The sequence below is a fragment of the Ciconia boyciana genome, chromosome 10 (genome assembly GCF_034638445.1).
Source record: "Ciconia boyciana chromosome 10, ASM3463844v1, whole genome shotgun sequence".
In the NCBI taxonomy this organism is placed as follows: Eukaryota; Metazoa; Chordata; class Aves; order Ciconiiformes; family Ciconiidae; genus Ciconia; species Ciconia boyciana.
The window spans coordinates 22,761,264-22,780,138 of NC_132943.1; the positions used below are offsets into that span (position 1 = coordinate 22,761,264).

General features: G+C 38.3%; 1 protein-coding gene across 1 annotated transcript in view; it reads right to left on the bottom strand.

The window, feature by feature from the left end:
• LRP2 (LDL receptor related protein 2) overlaps window positions 1-18,875 on the bottom strand; it is a 133,270-nt gene that overhangs the window by 3,825 nt on the left and 110,570 nt on the right. Inside the window, exons 64-77 of the mRNA XM_072874134.1 lie at window positions 18,572-18,703; window positions 17,450-17,581; window positions 15,160-15,303; window positions 14,203-14,368; window positions 11,575-11,703; window positions 10,567-10,787; window positions 9,948-10,127; window positions 8,166-8,285; window positions 5,779-5,869; window positions 5,143-5,210; window positions 4,868-4,988; window positions 2,592-2,721; window positions 253-372; window positions 50-157 (exon numbers count right to left, since the gene is read on the bottom strand). Of these exons, the coding sequence (XP_072730235.1) occupies window positions 50-157; window positions 253-372; window positions 2,592-2,721; window positions 4,868-4,988; window positions 5,143-5,210; window positions 5,779-5,869; window positions 8,166-8,285; window positions 9,948-10,127; window positions 10,567-10,787; window positions 11,575-11,703; window positions 14,203-14,368; window positions 15,160-15,303; window positions 17,450-17,581; window positions 18,572-18,703 (1,862 nt within the window). The remainder of the gene's footprint in view (window positions 1-49; window positions 158-252; window positions 373-2,591; window positions 2,722-4,867; window positions 4,989-5,142; window positions 5,211-5,778; window positions 5,870-8,165; window positions 8,286-9,947; window positions 10,128-10,566; window positions 10,788-11,574; window positions 11,704-14,202; window positions 14,369-15,159; window positions 15,304-17,449; window positions 17,582-18,571; window positions 18,704-18,875) is intronic.

The window sequence follows — 18,875 nt, forward strand, 5'->3', positions numbered from 1 at the left end:
TTGGAGCGCAAAATAAACAAGGCAGCCTTAGAGCATTTCTATATCCTACCTGAGGTGCATCTGTACTCTGAGGGGGTTCCTTCGGACTAGCAGATATCACAGAGGCATACACAGGATTTTCAAAATTTTCATTTTCCTCACTACCAGCTGCTGCTACCTGTAAGAGAAGAAGAAAAATCAATGTTCTTCAAAGAAGAAAAGAAGGTCCTAAAGGAAAATGAAAGATGAAAGTCAAGTCTAAGTTTCTCTTACATGTGTTGGCCGAACAACTGTAACTGCACTGGCTGTGCTGGCTCCACCATCTCTGGTTGCATACATTGGATTTTCAAATGTGATCGGCTGTTTCCCTGACTCCACTGCAAAGTTTTCATTCTGTGAAGGGAAAAAAACCAAAACAACAACTGCAGTGCAACAAACACATCCATATTCCTAGGAATTAATTTATAGTCCAATTCTTCATCTCAGGGAACAATGCATGTTTATTTTCACATAGGCTTAGACAAAATCTAGCATCTGTTAAAATCATAATGTTAGTTTACCATCCATTATTTTACTCCCTGACCTAGCAGCCTGGACCATTGATTGTTCCAGTATTACCCCATTTCCTAGCTGGACAAAAAAAATCCCAGTATTTTATGATGAGGAAAAATGACTCTCACAAATCACACCTTCAACAGGGAAGAGATATCAAAGGAAGCATAATCCCAAAATAAGTATTTCATTTTAGAGACTTCAACATTACATACAAATTAATAAGCACTATCTGAAATATAAAAGAATGGGATTCATTCATTTTGTCCCAGCACAGAGATTGCTATATTTTTTGAGACAAAGCAGTAAGTACATCCCCGTAGTTTTAACATACGAGTTATGTCAGAAATAAAATGTTTCACAGTTTTTAGCATATCTCTTACTATAAATCAATACTTTGCCCATGCATGAAGACCACTGTGTGGATAGCAGCTACTTCACACATATTGTGCCAAACCCTGAGCTGCAGCTACAGTGCTCGCAGCAGGTGGGCAAAGGTGCTGAGTTAAGTATTTCTTAAGAAAATATTTAGTGCCACACAAGGATAGCCACCCAGGGCTAGCCAGCTAAGCATCAACAGGTAGAAGGGTAATGAAAGCAAAACCCCACCCAGACTCACTTGTCCTGCTCCTTGTCACAGCCCCATCACAGGAATAGTGAGGAATAACATGGGAACAGTACATCAGCTAGTTCTTTAAACCTGCCTCATTTCTACAAACCACTGCTTCATGCCATAAGGATTCACGCTTTGTGCTATCAGAGTATAGCTCTTTACCACACTGTGAACTCTTGTTGGCTCCCTGAAATTAGCCTAGCTTGGCTAAGAACAGCCACACTAAAAAATATCCCTCTAACATCTACTCATGCATATGTGATGTTAAAATTTTAGGAGGCACATCCCACAGTTCTTCACTGCCATAAACCAAACCCTTTGAATTCTTTCCTAGTGAACTATACAATTTTTTGTTTATACTCTGAGTACATAGGGACAATTAACACCAAGTAGAAACAGCCTGTATCTAGACCTGTTATTAGCAATGTAAAAACTGCATCAGTTGGACTTCAGTATGTCAATATTAGGCCAGAAAATGGAAAGTACCATCAAGTTTTTCATGCATGAGAAAGATCTGAGGTAATAGTCAAGCCTAAAGCTATTTTCCCAGTATTTACTGAAATGCTTATATGGTTGTTTCATTACACAAGCTGCCTAGTTTTAACAAAGGGTGCGTTTCTTCCCCTAGAAAAAGGTCATATACATATGTTATGAGCTTATCTTCACTAGCTGTTTCATTTCGTATTAATTTACATTATGTCATTTAATTCTGTCAGTTAAGTCTGTAATTCATCTTTAATTTTAAAAGTTTAGGGAGTTTCCAGCGTAGGCTTTGCAGCAAGTGCTTATTATTCAAACATACCTGTGATCTATTTCCTATAAATAAAAATCTTTTGTAGATTGTACTTCTTGTGGTAAACAGGGGAATATTTTTTCCATGGAAAAACTATACAGTATAGGAAACACAAGGATGTGCTATTTCTCAGGTGTGCATAACAAAACATGGATGAATTAGAGTTACACTTTATGATGTCCCCAAAACTATTAAACATGATTTGTTTAAACTTGCTAAAATAAGAAACTCTCCAATTTACAATTTGTTGTGCAAAGTAGTGTATCCTGCAGTTAGGCCTGAGTTTTACCTCTGAAGTTTCTAACATACAGTCTGGATTTGAAAACCACACATTTTAACCTGTTCTATGGAACACAAAGGCCCTCAAAAATTCCTTGTTACAATATTTTCATTTGATGAATATGCTAAAATACGAAAGGGGGTAATCAACTTAATTTCTACCATATAAATCTTGAGAAAAGTCACATTATTTTTAAGAACAGCCTGCATTTACAAAAATCTATTTCGGGAAATTATCAATCAGTGTTCACTTCTTTTTCTACAACACATTTATCATCCCACTATCTTTTTTACATAAAAGACTTCCCTCTATCAGCTAAAAATGACATTAAAGGAACATAATTTAAAAAAATTTATTTCAGAACTAAACCTTACCATTTGCATTGCTCTGTCTATAGCAGAGTCTCCTCCAAAGCCAGAGACTCCTATGTCCATACTCACATCTGCTCCAGGTCGGAAAGTTACCCCATTGCCATTTTCAGTAGATTTTACAAGACTGCTTAAACTACAAAAAAAAGAAAAAGAAAAAAAAAAAAAACAAAACCACAGATCATACAGAAAGAGAGCTTATAAAACAGATTCTTCTAGTTGTTCTTCTAAGCATAATTATCACGTGGAATTTTTGCTGGCTATAAGCAAGCTAGCGAGGGCACCAGAAGTAATATTCCTGCATTAGTTCAACAGGTTTTTTTAACCTAAATTAGCCCATTCAGAATGATCTCAACTATCTTTATGTGTGCTCATGTAGACATCAGATGAACTCAATGAATTACAATCCCCCCAAATTTACCTACATTTTGACTACTCTTACTTCAGTGTTGATTTACAGACAAATGCATGAATCCACTCGGTTATTCAAATTCATTGAAACTGATTGAAAAAAATGCAGCTGAAATGGCATGCAAATTTGTGGATGTAATTCCAACAACACCTATACTAAAGATGTTTATGCATGCAAATCATGAAGATACCTACAGGATACTGTTTTCAAATGTTCAATCTCCGTATAGATTTACGGTAACCACAAGTGCACATTAGATTTGCATGAGAAATATTACAAATGGGCTGAAAGAACACTGTCAGGCTCAAAATAATAGGAGCAGTGAAAGATAGTAGTGAGTGGCCAAATACAGGACCTTCCGCACAGAACTCTGAGCATGCAACTCCCCAAAAACATGCAACTACAAATCCACTGAGTTAACCTTTGAGTTCATTTTGTCAAATTTGCCTAACTTGACAGAAGACAGAAGCATTGAAATAATCTTTCCACTTGGGTGTCCTCATTGGAGCTGGCTTGTGCTAAACTCTTGCCTATAGCTGGTGCGTTGTACGCACACTTTACCAGTTGGCCCTGTAGGCATCAGATGATTCAATTTTAAAAAAACATAAATCTTAACTATGATTCCTGTACATGGACTAGTCTCATGTTAAGGGTAACAGCTAAGCTATAGCTTGAGTTAACTCTGCAGCAAAGGTATGAGTTAACAGTTTGAAGAGGGGTTGAGCAATGGCAGCACTAAGGCATATTCATGGCAGAAATGAAAACTGTGAATCAAGCCTCACAGACAAAAAACTGACATCTCCATTTCACATGGCCTCATAACTTATATGAGAAGTATTGTTGAACAGTAAAGTTCAAGTCAGTGCATTAAAATTTCTACTTGTTCACTGACAATGCAGAAAATTTCCATTCAGGAAAGCAAGAAACAGGGAATTTCAGTGAGCAGCTTGGAGATCTCTTACAAACTCTTTGTCCTGCAGGATTGATCTGCACAAAAATTTTGCCCCAATTTAACTACGTCAAGTCATAAACAAACTTAATTAGTTCAGTGTAATCCTCCAGTGAGGAAGCAGTCATAGCTACATCCACATTACTGATTACAATGATTTAATTACACTGATTTAAGAGCTACTATTGTGAAATTGGTGCAAAGGCTATGAAAATGCAGCCTTATATCTTTAAAAACACATAATTTGCTTAAAGCTAAAAAAATTTTGAAGCATCATATTCGGACAGCTTTTTTAAAAAATTAATTTAAAACCATTACAAATATTTTTTTCTTCATCTTCCTTTGATTTAAAACATCAAATATTTTTGAATGATATTTCACAAAGCTGGTTTTCACTGGACAGTATGACTGTCAGGAGAGCAGGAACCTACAAAAAGCCCAGATTTCTCAGGCACTGGAAACACATAGAAGCTCACTACACATGCCCCATATTATTTTTAAACAGATGAATACAGTATTGCAGACGAGCTCAGCCTTTCAATGTTAAAAAGATCTCTTTGCCAGAATCATCTTCTGACAAAGTTTTATAAAAAATTAAAACATATGTAACTATGGTCTTTTGTATCTTTTTGAACTGAATATCCAGTTCCAGATCTGGTAAACAGTCTTCTATATTGCTCATTATTTAAAAGTCAATTTAAAATGTAGAAGAGTTTTACAATAGTCCTTTGTGACAAAGTAATGATCAGTTAGGATATTGCTTGGAATCAAAAATCCACTGGAATTGCTGCAACACTGCACTTCCCATATTCCAACAGAATGGGCACACAGTAAACAAACTGGATTTTTCAGAAATATTTAGGAACAAACATACATTGTCAGTGCACAGACATTCCAGCTATGAAAGCCTTCAAAACATACCTTGGTAGTTTGGGAAGCGCTGGTAAAAGGGAGCCTGTTCGTCTGTAGTTAAAAAAGCCTCCAACCGCTAACACTCCAATTATTATGATTAGTATGACTGTCAGCAACACTGCTACTGCTGCTATCAAAGACAGAAGAACAAGCAAACATTCAAGCAAGCATAGTTCAGTGTAAAAAAGAGCCCAGAGAATTATAAGCTTGACCCTGAACAGGTATCATAGTATTATACATTCTTTAGCTCAAAATATCAAGTGTAATATATACTTGAAGCTTACTTGTTCCAGGAGGCACTCCCTTTGACAATCCTATTTCACAATAATTCCCAGTGTAGCCATAAGAACACCTGTAAATGTAAGAAGGACAGCTGACTGAATAGCTTTTATTAAGTCTAGGTTCTCAGCTTTATTATTGTATTCTGCAATGTTTATCTACATGCCATAAATTTTAACTCTATGCTCAGTAATTACATATTTCACTGACTGTAAATATAGTATGTCTGCTATCTTCATAGAATTAAAAGTGGAAATAGTGCTGAGTCAGAAAACTAGTCACTGAAGTCAAAAGATTTGGTTTCAGCAGAGCATCAGTGGCACCTACTGGCTGTTCCAAACTACATTTACTGAGCATTATTTCTCCATTGTTACAATTTTTTGGTATGGCCTTTTACTAGAATCTTCAGAGGTTTGCCTTTCTGGTTTTTTGGGTTTTTTTTCCAAACTGATGCATTTACATTGTTTCTTGCTGATATTTTTATGTGTATATGTGTTTTTCTGTGATGGTTACAAACATGCTACTGCAGATGTACGACATCTCCTGAAGAATTTCCAACACATTTCAAAGAGTTTAATTGTTTTGTGAGACTAAATCAGCACAATCTGACCCAGGACTGCCCTAACAACATACTGACTTACTTGCATTTTGGAAGACCACTTTCATCTATATAGCATGTTCCTCCATACATGCACCTGCATGCTGGTGGCATTGTGGGAGGGGATTCAATAGCTGCAAAATTCAAAAGCCATATATGTTACCAAGACATCTTCAACAAGAGAAGTACTACCACAGAGCATTTTATTTATCTCTACAGAACTTGTGTTTGCAAACTCACAGGGTACTTTTCAGAAGCTTTGCTTTTAATAGTGTATGCGTTTGTTGCTCTTATGTTTATTTTTCTGCCAAATTAGCTTATTTTAATTGAAGTAAAACCTGTTCTCGGAAAATGACGACTTATTCAGTAAAAGTAGGCATAGACAACTCAAAAAGCTGTATGTCCCATCACTTTCTTTTGCCCATGCAATGCAGCCCACCACCACCCTTCAAAGCTCTCCATTCAGAAGGCAGCAATACTTTATCGCCTTTGCCCAGGCTCTTCCATCCAACCAGCCTGAAGTTGCACAGAGAGGGCCAAACCATGGTACATTTACTTATGAAGAAGAGCAGTGGATGGAAACGCGCATACAGGAGGGCCCTCTAAACTCTCACACATCCTGACAGTGAGAATGAGAGAGAAACCCAAAGTCCTCAGAGTTTTCTGTCAGTACAGAGCACAGGCTGACAGTTTGGCACTCGGTAGCGCAGAAGCCTGTTCTTCATCGTGCAGTGTCACAGCTGCACTCCAGGAGCCCCGAGGTGCCCAGGTGGCAGTGCTGCCTGAGCTGGCCCAAACACAGAGCTACAAAGGTTCCAATGTTATTCTATTCAAGTGAAAAAAAAAAAAAAAGTGAAATTTCTTGAAGTTGTACTAGCCTTCAGTAAGAGCTCAGGATATCCTGTCAGAAAAGTGTAGTTCACATAGGAAAAGCTCTGGATCTTAGACATCATTATAGGCTATAAATTAAGGATGGACTTTGACAGCCTGTCTTACACTGGTAAATTAGATCATAATATTTTGTCGTAAAATTTTTATCAGCCAGAGGTAGAGAAAGTCTGTTGCTACAATGTTCCTTACAGGTAAAACTCCCTTCAAGTAAATGGGATTAAAAAAGGGGAAATGCAGAGGTCTTACAGGCTGTGTTTCTCAGTAGCTGCAATATGGGGAAAGGACGAAATAAACCAAATGTATATACAAAAGCTATGTTTGATCAGTCCATCAATTATAGCAGTCACAGTTCACTGGCTAGAAGATTTGCTTAAAGTCAAGATAAAAACTGAAGTTCAAAAATGGAGAGAGTACTGTATATCCTATTTGCTGTCTCCTCCTTTCCCTCAAAATAAGGTCAAGCACAGTTTTCTTCATTCCTGGACATTTTATGTAAATCAGTTTCAGCAAAGAATGACAAACGCAGTCTCCTCAGAGCATTAAACAGCAAACTGCAAATGCAATTAACAGTGTTATTGATCCCTAATTTAAACATATATTGCACATTTCCATTCAGTATTACATCATATTACTAGCTCCTCTTTCTGCAGCTCACACCATGTGGATTGAGAGAGCATTAACAATTGTTAAGAAAATGTAATGTAGAGGTAAGGCAGTGTAAAAAATTATGACATTTTCTCTTTTAATGCAAAAAGAAGATAATTCAGAGAAGATTAACCATAGAAAAGATGCCAGACATAATGTTATAAAGCATAATTTATTAGAGATATGTTGCAAGGACAACTACAAGGACATCTGGCTACCACCCACATCACTGTAAGCTAAGAATGCAGAGTCTCAGCTAGAGAAATAGAAATCCTGCAGTGGTATGCTCTTTCTTCTCAGGAAAGGCTGAGCAATTCTATTTTATTGGCACTCCTGGAAGCACTGTGGGGGCTCTGCTGCAATGCAACAACCAAGCACTAAATTCTAGTGCTTAAAAGCCTTTCCAGCATATGATAATTATCTAGAATTTATCTCTGTTCACACTGTGAGTTCTGTAAGCTTTGTTTCAAGTTTCTATTGTATTCTATTACACTGATCAAACAATACCTTGTACAGAACTGTAAACATAATTGTAAACCATAATTTGTCAGAAATTCTCTAGTTCTGAAATCAATGCATTTGAAAAAAATGTAAATAAAATATTTTGGAATTTCAAAACAAAAATCAGAAACTGACCAATTTTGCAGATGGGTCTGGACTGGTTGCAGTGATATATCTATATGCATTTTACAAATGACATGCAAAGAGATTAAATGAAATGCACAAGGTGACCACAAATCAGTGATGGCTGAGAATAAAAGCCAGATGTCCTGATTTACCAATATCTATTATATCAGCTAGCTCATCCCTCCATATTTCTAATTCAGTAATGCATTTGCATTCCTAAAGAAAAGCTTCCTTTCCTTTCATTTCCAGTTTGACAAATTATTCTACCTGCATCACACTCTGTGCTGCTGCCTTCTATGAATCGAGCCCCTTGAGGACAAGTGCAGGTGTACCCTCCTGGTCTCAGCAAGCAGAGGTGGCTGCAGACATCTTTACAAGGATTAGGCACTGAAAAAAAAGTGATAAAGGCAGTTGAAGCAGCAATGCAGCATATTCCTGAGGTAAGGCAGGGCAATTCCATAGTCAGTAGTGTATCTCATCAATATCACACATCAAAAATCTAAACAAGACTAGATCCACTTTTTAAAACAACTGATGCCCAAATACCACATTTATATCAAAACCTTCTCTCTGCCTTGTCTTACATTCTTAAGGGAGAGACCATGGCTGTTGGGAGCCAGCATAGCACCAAGGAGAAACTGAACATCTCCAAGCAACATGGAGCTTTCTGATTCTGGAAGCTAAAACACCTTTATGGTGTTTTATCCACTTTCTGGATGTTCCTCTGGACATCTGTGAGAGACTGAAAGAGTTAATGTCTCAAACATTGTGGCGATGCGAGTTGCGGCTTGCACGGCTAGCACGGGACACGGAGAGTGTGTCGGAGGACACGCAGTTCCATGTTCTGATCGACCTTACATAACGACTGACCATATATGGCCAGCGGTCACACAGGGTTTATCTGAGGAAGGGGCTTACGACCACCCGAGACACCCCTCACCACCACCCCCATTGGCGCCTGCGCAGAAGATTGAGAACCTTCTGGGACAAGAACCATATAAGCCCTCAAGGGGCATAACTGGCAGCAGGGACTAGAGTATAAAAGACGCACCCCCAAGGAACCAGGTGCACACCCATCAGCGGAGGATTGCCATGCCCGTCATCGTGGGATCCAAGAGTGGTGATATCTCTCTTTATCTCGCTCTCTCTTTCCTTTTCCTCCCTTTCCTTTCCTCCTTATAAATGTTCCAGTAAGATCCCACCGTTGCCAACCCCTTCACGCTTTCTAAGTTTTTCAAGTTGATGCGTTCCACGTTCAAGTTGCTTCTACCATAAATAAAGTGCCTCATTGATTGTTTGGTGTCGTTTCACCTTAATTTAGTCCAAGGGAATTTGCGAATCTGAGTCACTCCCAAGTGGCGTGGAGAGGAACCTGGCAGGCAAACGCTGACTCTGCCATGTGGCTACAATTATCATCCTTATAACCGTTAGACATAAACCATTGACCAAGTCTGGGACCAAGACTGGATCCAGCCACACCTAGACTCCTCTCTGAGAAGGAGTTTAGAAAGGAAGGGGGTCCTTTCTGAACCTCATGACTCAATGGGAGGGCCACCTCTTTTCCCTTAGCCTCACGCCAGACTCATGCCCTTCACGTGACATATTCGGCATCACGATTTTACTTCCCCCTCCCCCCAGGTACGATGTGACAACATCCTCCCCTGTGATTACTGTGGACATGTCGTAGCTGAAATATCCCCCTTAGAGGCAGTATTAAATGGCCAGCACTTTGTATGTTACCAGGATAAATACATATTGTGACTGCCACCTCTATGACAACTCCATGATGGAGGGGAAAAAGAGAAAGGACAGGGTCATAACTTAGAACTAAGAGACTCTAAAGAGCAGTGTGTGGTATTCCACTGTTGATTTCACTTTGGGTATGCAGAAAAAACTTGCCAGCCTCTATTCCATTTTTAGGTTTTCAGAAATTAATATTATCACATACTGATAGACGCATTATCAGAAGCTTACTAAGCTCTTTGAAGACATCAATACCAACTTCGATCTCATAGCAAGGAATGGCTCACCAGGATGCTGATTACCTACCTGACCGATTGTACCTGTGCTGGTGATAGATGCGCACTTGAGTAAGCCATGGATTTACAGTCAGCACTTTCACTTTTTCTCCACTTCCAAATTTATCTTTCTTCCAGACTTCTCCTCGTTCTTTAGCTATCCAATATAAATGGCCTTCAAAGACATCAAGGCTGTATGGACTGCCTACTTCTCAAAGGAACCAAACAATAGAGTGTCAGCAAGCAAATCTCCAGCAGGAGCGATAGAACTGCTGTTCTTCTTCAGCTTAAATATATCATCTAATCCTTTCATTTTAAGACATTTGCAGCTATATATATACATCCTCATGTGCCTGACCACTTCATGCCACTGTACCTGCAGACTGCTTAATAATACACATAAAAAAGCAAGAATCCAAATTTCCACATTGTCCCCTATTTAGGTCATGTAAATTACCCTCAGGAATCTAGTTACCAGGCATCATGAGCTCTGAACCTGGTGTGCCATTTATCCCTGTATAAAGGAGGAGAAAACACTACCAAGACTTACTCTTTGAAAAGCTCCCGAATCTAGCCCCACTTGTGAAGCCCAAGTGCTTGTTAGCATCCATCTTGGTTACTATTATATTAATTGCATAATAAGTTCTTACCTCCATGTAATACTATGGTTCTGTCTGTCCCATCAGGTCTCATGGATTCAATAATATTTTCTTTAGAATCACTCCAATAGATCCTATCATTGTTCAAATAATCAATAGAAAGACCTGTTGGCCAGCCAAGGTCTTCAGAGACCAGAGTTTGTCTTTGTTGTCCATCCATCCAGGCACATTCAATCTTTGGCTGCCTTCCCCAGTCAGTCCAATACATAAGCCTGAAAGGACAGAACTAGAATTTAATATGGTTCAGAATTTGGTCACCATGACTATCCTTTGGAGTTTCATGGAAAAGGTCAGTTGTGGAACATAAAGCTGTTCAGCAACCTATGTTTTGGAGATGTGATCAGGAAAGTCACAGAGAGTTTACTGAACAAGCTTGTTTCAAGTAGAGAAGATAAATACCAAAAGAAGAATGTTTGCATCCTGTGTCCTGATTTGGAAAGAGAGTGGTTTTAATGACAGTTTCTCATTCTCAGTGGAAGAAAAATGACTGTGAACACTGAACATCCATCAGTCACAATAAAGCTGCAGAGCCCAGGTGACTTCAGGGAGCCGTGCTGCTTTACTCCAGCTGAGAGAAGCACATATCATGATATCTGGTGATCCATCATATAATACAAGATGTAGCAAGCGCAGCTGTTGAATGAACCAGTGTATTTACATTGCTTTCCACTGTGAAGGAGGCTATGTCTGTATCACTTGGAGTTCGTAAAGAGACACCCCCATCAATTTCCCTGTTTCAGTAGTAACAGAGAAACTCGGTGGGCATACAACACTGTAGAAAGAAGAGTTTTATTTGACCCACCTGGTGTTGTCACCAACACAAGCACCCATATGAAATCTAATCCTAAAATACTTTCACATGTACACAAATTTCCTAACATTAGTAAAGGGAAACTCCAGAAAGCATTTCCTTAGTCTTTCCTGTAAAGTTTACCATTGCAGGGTTTTTTGGTATTGAATAGCATTGAAACTAATTCTGGGAAGTCCTGTAGTACTTACCCACGTTTTGGATTGACAGCAATAGCTGCTGGCTGATCCAGTAGAGAAAAGATAAGCCATTTTCTGTACCGTCCATCTAATTTTGCCACCTCTATGCGATTAGTCCCTGCATCAGTCCAGTAAAGATGTCTGAATTACATAAAACACAAAACATTCCAAAAGTGAGTAGTTTATACTTGGGAGAGGAATAAAAAATATCTATATTTTTAAAAAGAAAAGCTATATCAAACCCAAACAAAATTAATATAATGAAGCTGCATTGATTACATCTGAACTTTTTCAGTCTGGAATATTTCAGGAATATACAGACCCTAAATAGAGGCGAGTTTAGCAAATGTGATCTATTGGCTCACTAGTTTTCTCCTCTGACAAAGTTTCTGCAGCTGCCTCTGTTCCCTGGCAAATAATCTTCATTAAAGGGCTACTGAGAACTCTCATTGTTACTTTTAAGCACCAGAGGTGGTTAATAAGCATCTTTAAAGATTCAGTTTTCCAGGAGCTGATGAGGTTCATTACAAATAAAAATTTATTTACCATGTAATTTATACAGCAACTCTGAAGGTATCCAGCTTATTAGTCCACAGCTCCTCTCTAGACTTTTGTCTTCTGACAGAGATGTTAATGAATAAATTGTTACCACATGAGATGTAAATGCTTTTAGTCCTTACAAACAGGGCACTCAGTCTACTCTTCCTTGAATTTTGCTTATCTTTGTCATCATGGCTTTATAATTTTTTTCACCTTAGATAATAAACATACTTATTATTATGCACTCACTAATCACACAGTGCCTTCTGATGGAATAAATTATCTCATAATTGGCTTGGGAATGTGACAAAAAACTGTAATTCCTGTTTTGCAGATGGGCAGAAGGACTAAGTGTCTCAAACCATGTGTATCAGTTTTTATATAATGTGCAGACACTTAAATATGTTTTTTTAAAGTATGTTTCAACATTGTTCTGGAATCAGTGTAACACTACGTTTGAAGTGCTGAAGATGCTAGCCTCATCAGGATGCTGGTGATGTATATCCTTTATCCTTGCTCTCATGACCATACAGATTTGTGAACAGAAATTCAGACACTCCCTTCTGCCCTCAGACACATTTGGTTTTCTGGGTGGCCTGCAGTTCACAAAGCAAACAGCAAAATAACCTGAAGGCTAAAGGCTAGCCCAGACCTTAATATATCTATCTCATATTTAAAGACTGCTGGAAGGAAAAATACAATTTTCCACTTCTTTCTTTCCATCATGACTAGCACAATTTTTCAAGCTGGTGAATCACTTCAGCCAGACTGGCTTTACCCTGCTCTAGAAATCAGGGTGACATACTGCATGAGCAACTCCATAACTATTTCATAGGACACAACACCGAACATAGCATACATCACCTAACACAAAGACTCTAGATAATAAAAGCTACATATCAGGCCCCAAACTGGAATAAGTCTTTTCCCAATCTTTGCCTACTCATATGATAGCTTTTTGAATCATTAGGAAAAAAATCTCTGTTGCCACAAACACAATTCAGAGTTAAGTGCTACCTAGCTGCAGTTCAGATCTTAAGCACCTTCCAGTCATATTTTGATTGAGGACATAAAAGGTAAAGTATTCATCTACTTAGTTGATAACCACATGACAGAGGGGAAGCAGATAGCTAAGTTCCTTCTTTCATTTTTCAGCTTTCCAGAAACATCATGCTTTAGTATGATCTTAACATCCTTCTTCTTCACCCTATTGACTGCATGACCAGAAACATCCAAAATTTGTCAACAGCATTCAGACAATTGACTCATCTCTATAACCTCTGTCCATTCAGCTTCAAACAGAATCCTGACTACATTTCATAGTGTCTCTCTACAAAGATCAGGATCCTCTCAACATTATACCAAATGAACTACAGCTATGCCTGTCCACCGCATCCTTTAACAGTTACATTGCAAATAAGAAATGACACCATCGACATCAGAGTCAAACTCCCAAAAGTCATGCCCAACTTTCTCACAGCTCTTCTCCAAGGCAGGGAAAATAAGCAGTGATCTCATGATTTCTAAGATTAAGTTAAAAAATTGCCATGTTTTAGCCCAAAAAAATCCACAGCCAACAAGAGGGAGAAAAAACTCCGAGACACATTTACAAAAATGTAACCATTTTCTGAGAAAACACATATGCATCAGACTTCAGAGCTACTTCTGCTTTGGGATTAGCTCATATAGCACAAGGCTGGTAAGAAAGGAGCAAAGATGAAAGACAAATTCCGTTATGGATTGGGGAGATCTCCTTCCAACAGCAAAGAATGTTTGTTCCTTGGAGCTTACCTGAGTCCTTGAAGAATTCATCTGACATGAAGGCCAGTGTATTATCACTTTACTGATGCACAACTCACCTGCCAGTTGTGGAGTAATGCAAGATTCCTCAGAGAATACGTGGTGCAGTAAGCAACATGCATTTGACCTATTAACCTTCTGTCTGGGCAAACAGAGCTTACTATATTCTTCTGAACTACCTTGAGACTAGATATCTTCAGAGACAGTTCATAAGGAAGAAAAAAGTAGATTTTGCACTGCCTGATCAGACCCTTGACACATTCAATGCACAGCATTTTTCTAGCTTTTCAGTGCACTTACCTTCCAACCCAGTCAACAGCTAACCCATCAGGATTAACTATGTATTTGAGATTCAAGTCAACTTCCTTTGTAGGATTGTTCCTACTGCTGTCAAATGTGGGCAGATAAGCACGTTTGATGGCTCCAAACTCAGAACCCTGTCCCAGAATGCTGAAGTACACAATACCTTCAAAAAAATTACAAAGATCATTTTTAATGTCTAGTTATTCCATATTTTTGGAAAATTCTAATCTGAGGCTCTTACGTGAAGATACCCAATACATTTATTTATGAATAACATGGAGCCATCCGTTCAATTAAATTACTTTGTGTTAGTGTGTAAATTTTTAAGCCATTCATCATAGGTAAGATGCACATCTAAAATCATCTTGATCTAGATAATCAAGAAATACGTATCACATTTTTCAAGAGTATAGGATCTTAGCTCTGAAGCCTTTGCACATGATTTTGAGAGTAATGGAGATTCTCGTGGCCCTAAGGAGCAAGTATGGGCCAGGACAGTGGCCCTGTGAAAAAAGGCAAAAGCAGGGAAGTTGATAAAGAGGTAAACATATAAGCTAATATAGGGATCTACTGGCCATTCCTGCTTAGTATAAGGATTAGTTCTTGCAAGACTTGAGCCCGGTTTGAGGACTGGCAGAGGCAGAAGAAAAGGAAGGGGTTTATTTACAGCAATCCACTACTACTGCATAATCCTACAGAGCCACAATTCCACAGCTGAACTCACACCAAAACTCACACCAGAACAAAACCTAGCTAAACTAAATTAAAGCATTAAAAGGAACCACACTGATGCTGAAGAATGAGTAGAGGGGAGGGACACATTCAACCAAGACCTGGACAGCTAATCTAATTTGATTTTGATTTCCAGCATAAATTAAATACCTATGCTGCAGAAATACATTTTTTTAAACCAACTATTGCATGGTTGAGTATCAATTTTCTACATATACTCACTCAGGCCTATCCCTTCAGGGTCCCAATCATAATCCAGAGCTTGGATGCGATCCTGGTTATCAATATAGTCAGAGTACTGTTCTGATGAGATATTGTATCTTCGAATCCGCACGTTATCTGGCAGCAGTAACAATGGAGGATTACCTGGGAAACAATCATGAATTTTACTTTCATGTATTTCTCATTTTAGAAGAAAGAGATGAAAGTCACTTCTAGTCAAAACTAAACTGGGGTGTTCACGAGTTATGTCTGCATGAGAAGCAGAAGGAACACAGGACCACTTCTAAAGCTTCAGAGCTATTCAAACTTCTTGACTTCGCAAAATTCATTAAAAACTCTGGAAATGCTTACTGCAGAGGATAGTATTATCCTTTTCACCATAGATTTTGTGCAGAAGTAATCATTAAGGGATAATTCCTTAAAAATTCTTAAACATCACAATGTTGGCATATCACTACCTCACATCTCAAAAATAGAATGCTGCTATACTCTATGTGGTTCAGCTCCCCACCTCAAAGTACAGGAAACAATTTTGAAAATACAAATAAATTGCTGGTACCTTGAGCCACGACCTGTCTGAGTTCTTCTGCCTGAAAGTCTTTAAATCCTAATGTCTCCATATTTAGATTAATGTTCTCCTACACACAGGTTAATTTGGGGTTAACCTCAATATTCTAATAACTTGACCATAAAGAGTATCAGTCCCACCTGGCTGATTTTGCTGGTGAGAAAATTTACTTGTTCAGCCCTTTTTATAAGGAAGAAGTCCACATGGGAGTCATGGACTTAAATCCTAGGCATTCTTCCAGAGAAGAAGTTCTCCTACATTAATCACATCTTCACAGAGCCAATGAGAAATGACATGGTATTCAGCGGAGAAAGGAAAATCTCATTTACCAGTGCCTTTTCCAACTAATTATGCTCAATTTCCTATGAAGGGTTCATTTGAACACAATCCCTTTCCCTCTAAATCACACCCAACTATGGGAGAATAAGGCAAGTGACTATTCTCTAATGAACATACAATTCAGTGTAGAAATTGACAGCATTTCCAACATATATGCTATTACAGGAAAAAGGGGACCTAATATTCTATGTGTGTTCTGAAAATGCCTACTGCCTGCAGCAGACACAGGCAAAGGAAGCCCTTATTTATGAGTGCTGTGAGCTTGTACTACAAAGAGTGGTAAAGTTCTGGGCATACATAGAAGTAGAACTTTAGGCACAACAAATTTCATTATGTTATCAGCTACAATCATGTTATCTTCTATCACTTAGCCTTGAAAATTTTGGGTGTCTAGATGCTTCCTGAATAAAGCCTATGAAGAAGGGTTTCAAAGAACTAGATTTCTGACACAGGCACATAAAGAGGCAGCCAGGCCGAAACTCAGGTGCAAATGCCCTTTTGTATTTCCAGTCTCATGCTCAATACTAAATATTTGCTGGACTGTACTGGCCCCTGGACTGGAAACCTGGAGACCTGGTTTTCTTGTATCATTTCTCATATTACAAATAATTTTTAGGTTTCAAAACCTCCAGCAGCACACAGTTTTGGTCACAGGCATTCTGTTCCAAAGATTTTACTATTTGACTAGGCACACCACATTTCTATCATGAATTTCTTAAAGCTGTTAAAGTACTTTTCTAAATACAATATTGTTTCTGTCTTTTATATAATACTGCTGCATTGTCACTTTTTTCTATTTTCTTCAGCTTTTTATTATTACTATTCTATTACTCTTATTTTCTGAATCAACTCTCTACCTATTCAATGACTATCACGCACTGTAGTCACTGCACTGAGGTATGATAAAAAGCTAATGATTGACGTTAAACATTGGCCAAAGTCTTTCTGTTTGTGTGCATCAGTCCACGAACAATGAATGGCAATCTGCCATCAAACTGCCTTTGATTTGTACCAGTTTAATTCAACTTTCTTCTGATGCATTATTTTGTTGAGAAAACCTAAACTCCAGGAATAGACAACATTAATTTCCTTCTGATGACAACCACAGGATAAGCAGGTTTTTGTTTGCAGAAAATTTCAGAAGAAAGGCAGGCAGGCATCCAAATCAAGATATTGTTTTTAATGTTTACAATTGGAAGCAGAGATGAGCACTTCTATTCCTGATTATGGAACGGGTGGAATACACGGATAATATTATGTTACAGAACAAAGTTTGATTTTCATTATCCCCTTCCTAAAAAAAGAGAGGATTATATTCATTAAGTTGCTGTACTCCACTTGCTCTTTACAGGTAGCAATCAATCTTGCTATCAGTTAACATACCATTAGCTGCACACTGTTTCCCTTGTTGATCACCCACAGACCTGAAGCCATCTGCACAGAAACATTCGTAGCTTCCTTTGGAATTCTTGCAGTCCTGGGTGCATGTTCCAAATATCTCACACTCATTGATATCTAGACATAAGTAGAGAAAAGATACCTAGAGCTTAATTTCTTTCTTCCACATGCTGGTCACCTTTACTCCATGAAGCGGTAGCTTTGTCCCTTCCCCACATACTCTAAAAGATCAGTGACCTAATAAGTGATCTTTAACATTAGCATCTATTATTTAACAGAACTCCTCATCACTCATCTACTGTTTAATATGTCTTAACTACAGATTGCTAATGACTGCATTGCTCCTGCTTATCAGATTGCTTTTCAGAGAGACATTTTTGATCATGTATTTTTGTGTTAAATCACCAAGGAAAGACAAAAGATGAGGCACAACTACAATGAGATGCAAGAGCAAAGCCTTCTTGAAATGCTGAAGCAAAGATACTTAGTCCTCAGAAACTATATCAGGAGGAATGAAAGGGAGGGGTGGCGTTGGATCACGTTTAATAAAACTACACAAATTGTCCACAAGAGCTAGGAGCAACAAACAGAAGTGTTCTCATCAAAACATACTGAAATGGTAACTGTGAAGGTACTATATTGCATGACCACGAACAACGGCCTGTGGGTAGACTCCTCACCATGTTTTATCTGCATATAACCAGGGCAAAAATATGGCACAATAGACCTTTACTGTAGGTCTGTTCCAGAGCAGAACAGAAGGAGAGTATAACCTTCAGTAAGTTTTCTTTCAATAAGGAAAAAAACCCCAGCAAATTTCTGTCCCTCAGATTGCAAAGATATGACAAAAACTATATACAGTAAAGCAAAAACATATACCTACAGCCACCAAAAGCTTAAAACAAGCCTGAACTGTGGAGCCAGTTCTTTGTTGAATGAGGCCTGCATGTCAGAAAACATGATTCAGCAGCAAAACTTTTTAGGAAGCATCTGCTAAATGTACAAAAATCCTGTCAGAATGCAAAAATGGGTAGTCACATTAGAATGATGAAGTGACAAGTCAGTGAACACTTATCAGTGAGAAGACATTCAGAAGATTGAAAATACCATCACAGGAGTTTCGGTTAGTTTCACTGGCCTTGTACCCTGGCCTACAGGAACAGATAAAGCCTCCTTCATTCAGGTTGGTACAGTTATGTTCACAGATATTTTCTGCACAAGTTCGCTCTGTTCCAGGATCTGGGGAAAAAAAAAAAAGTAAATTATACAATTATAACCAAAAATTAAAGTGATAAGGGGGAGGAGGGTGTCATAATTTTGATCATTATTATAATTGAAAATGGTTTTCAAGTAGACAATGTTAGTTTTCTTTCCTTTTTTCCTAACTGAAACTTGAATTAATGTGAACATC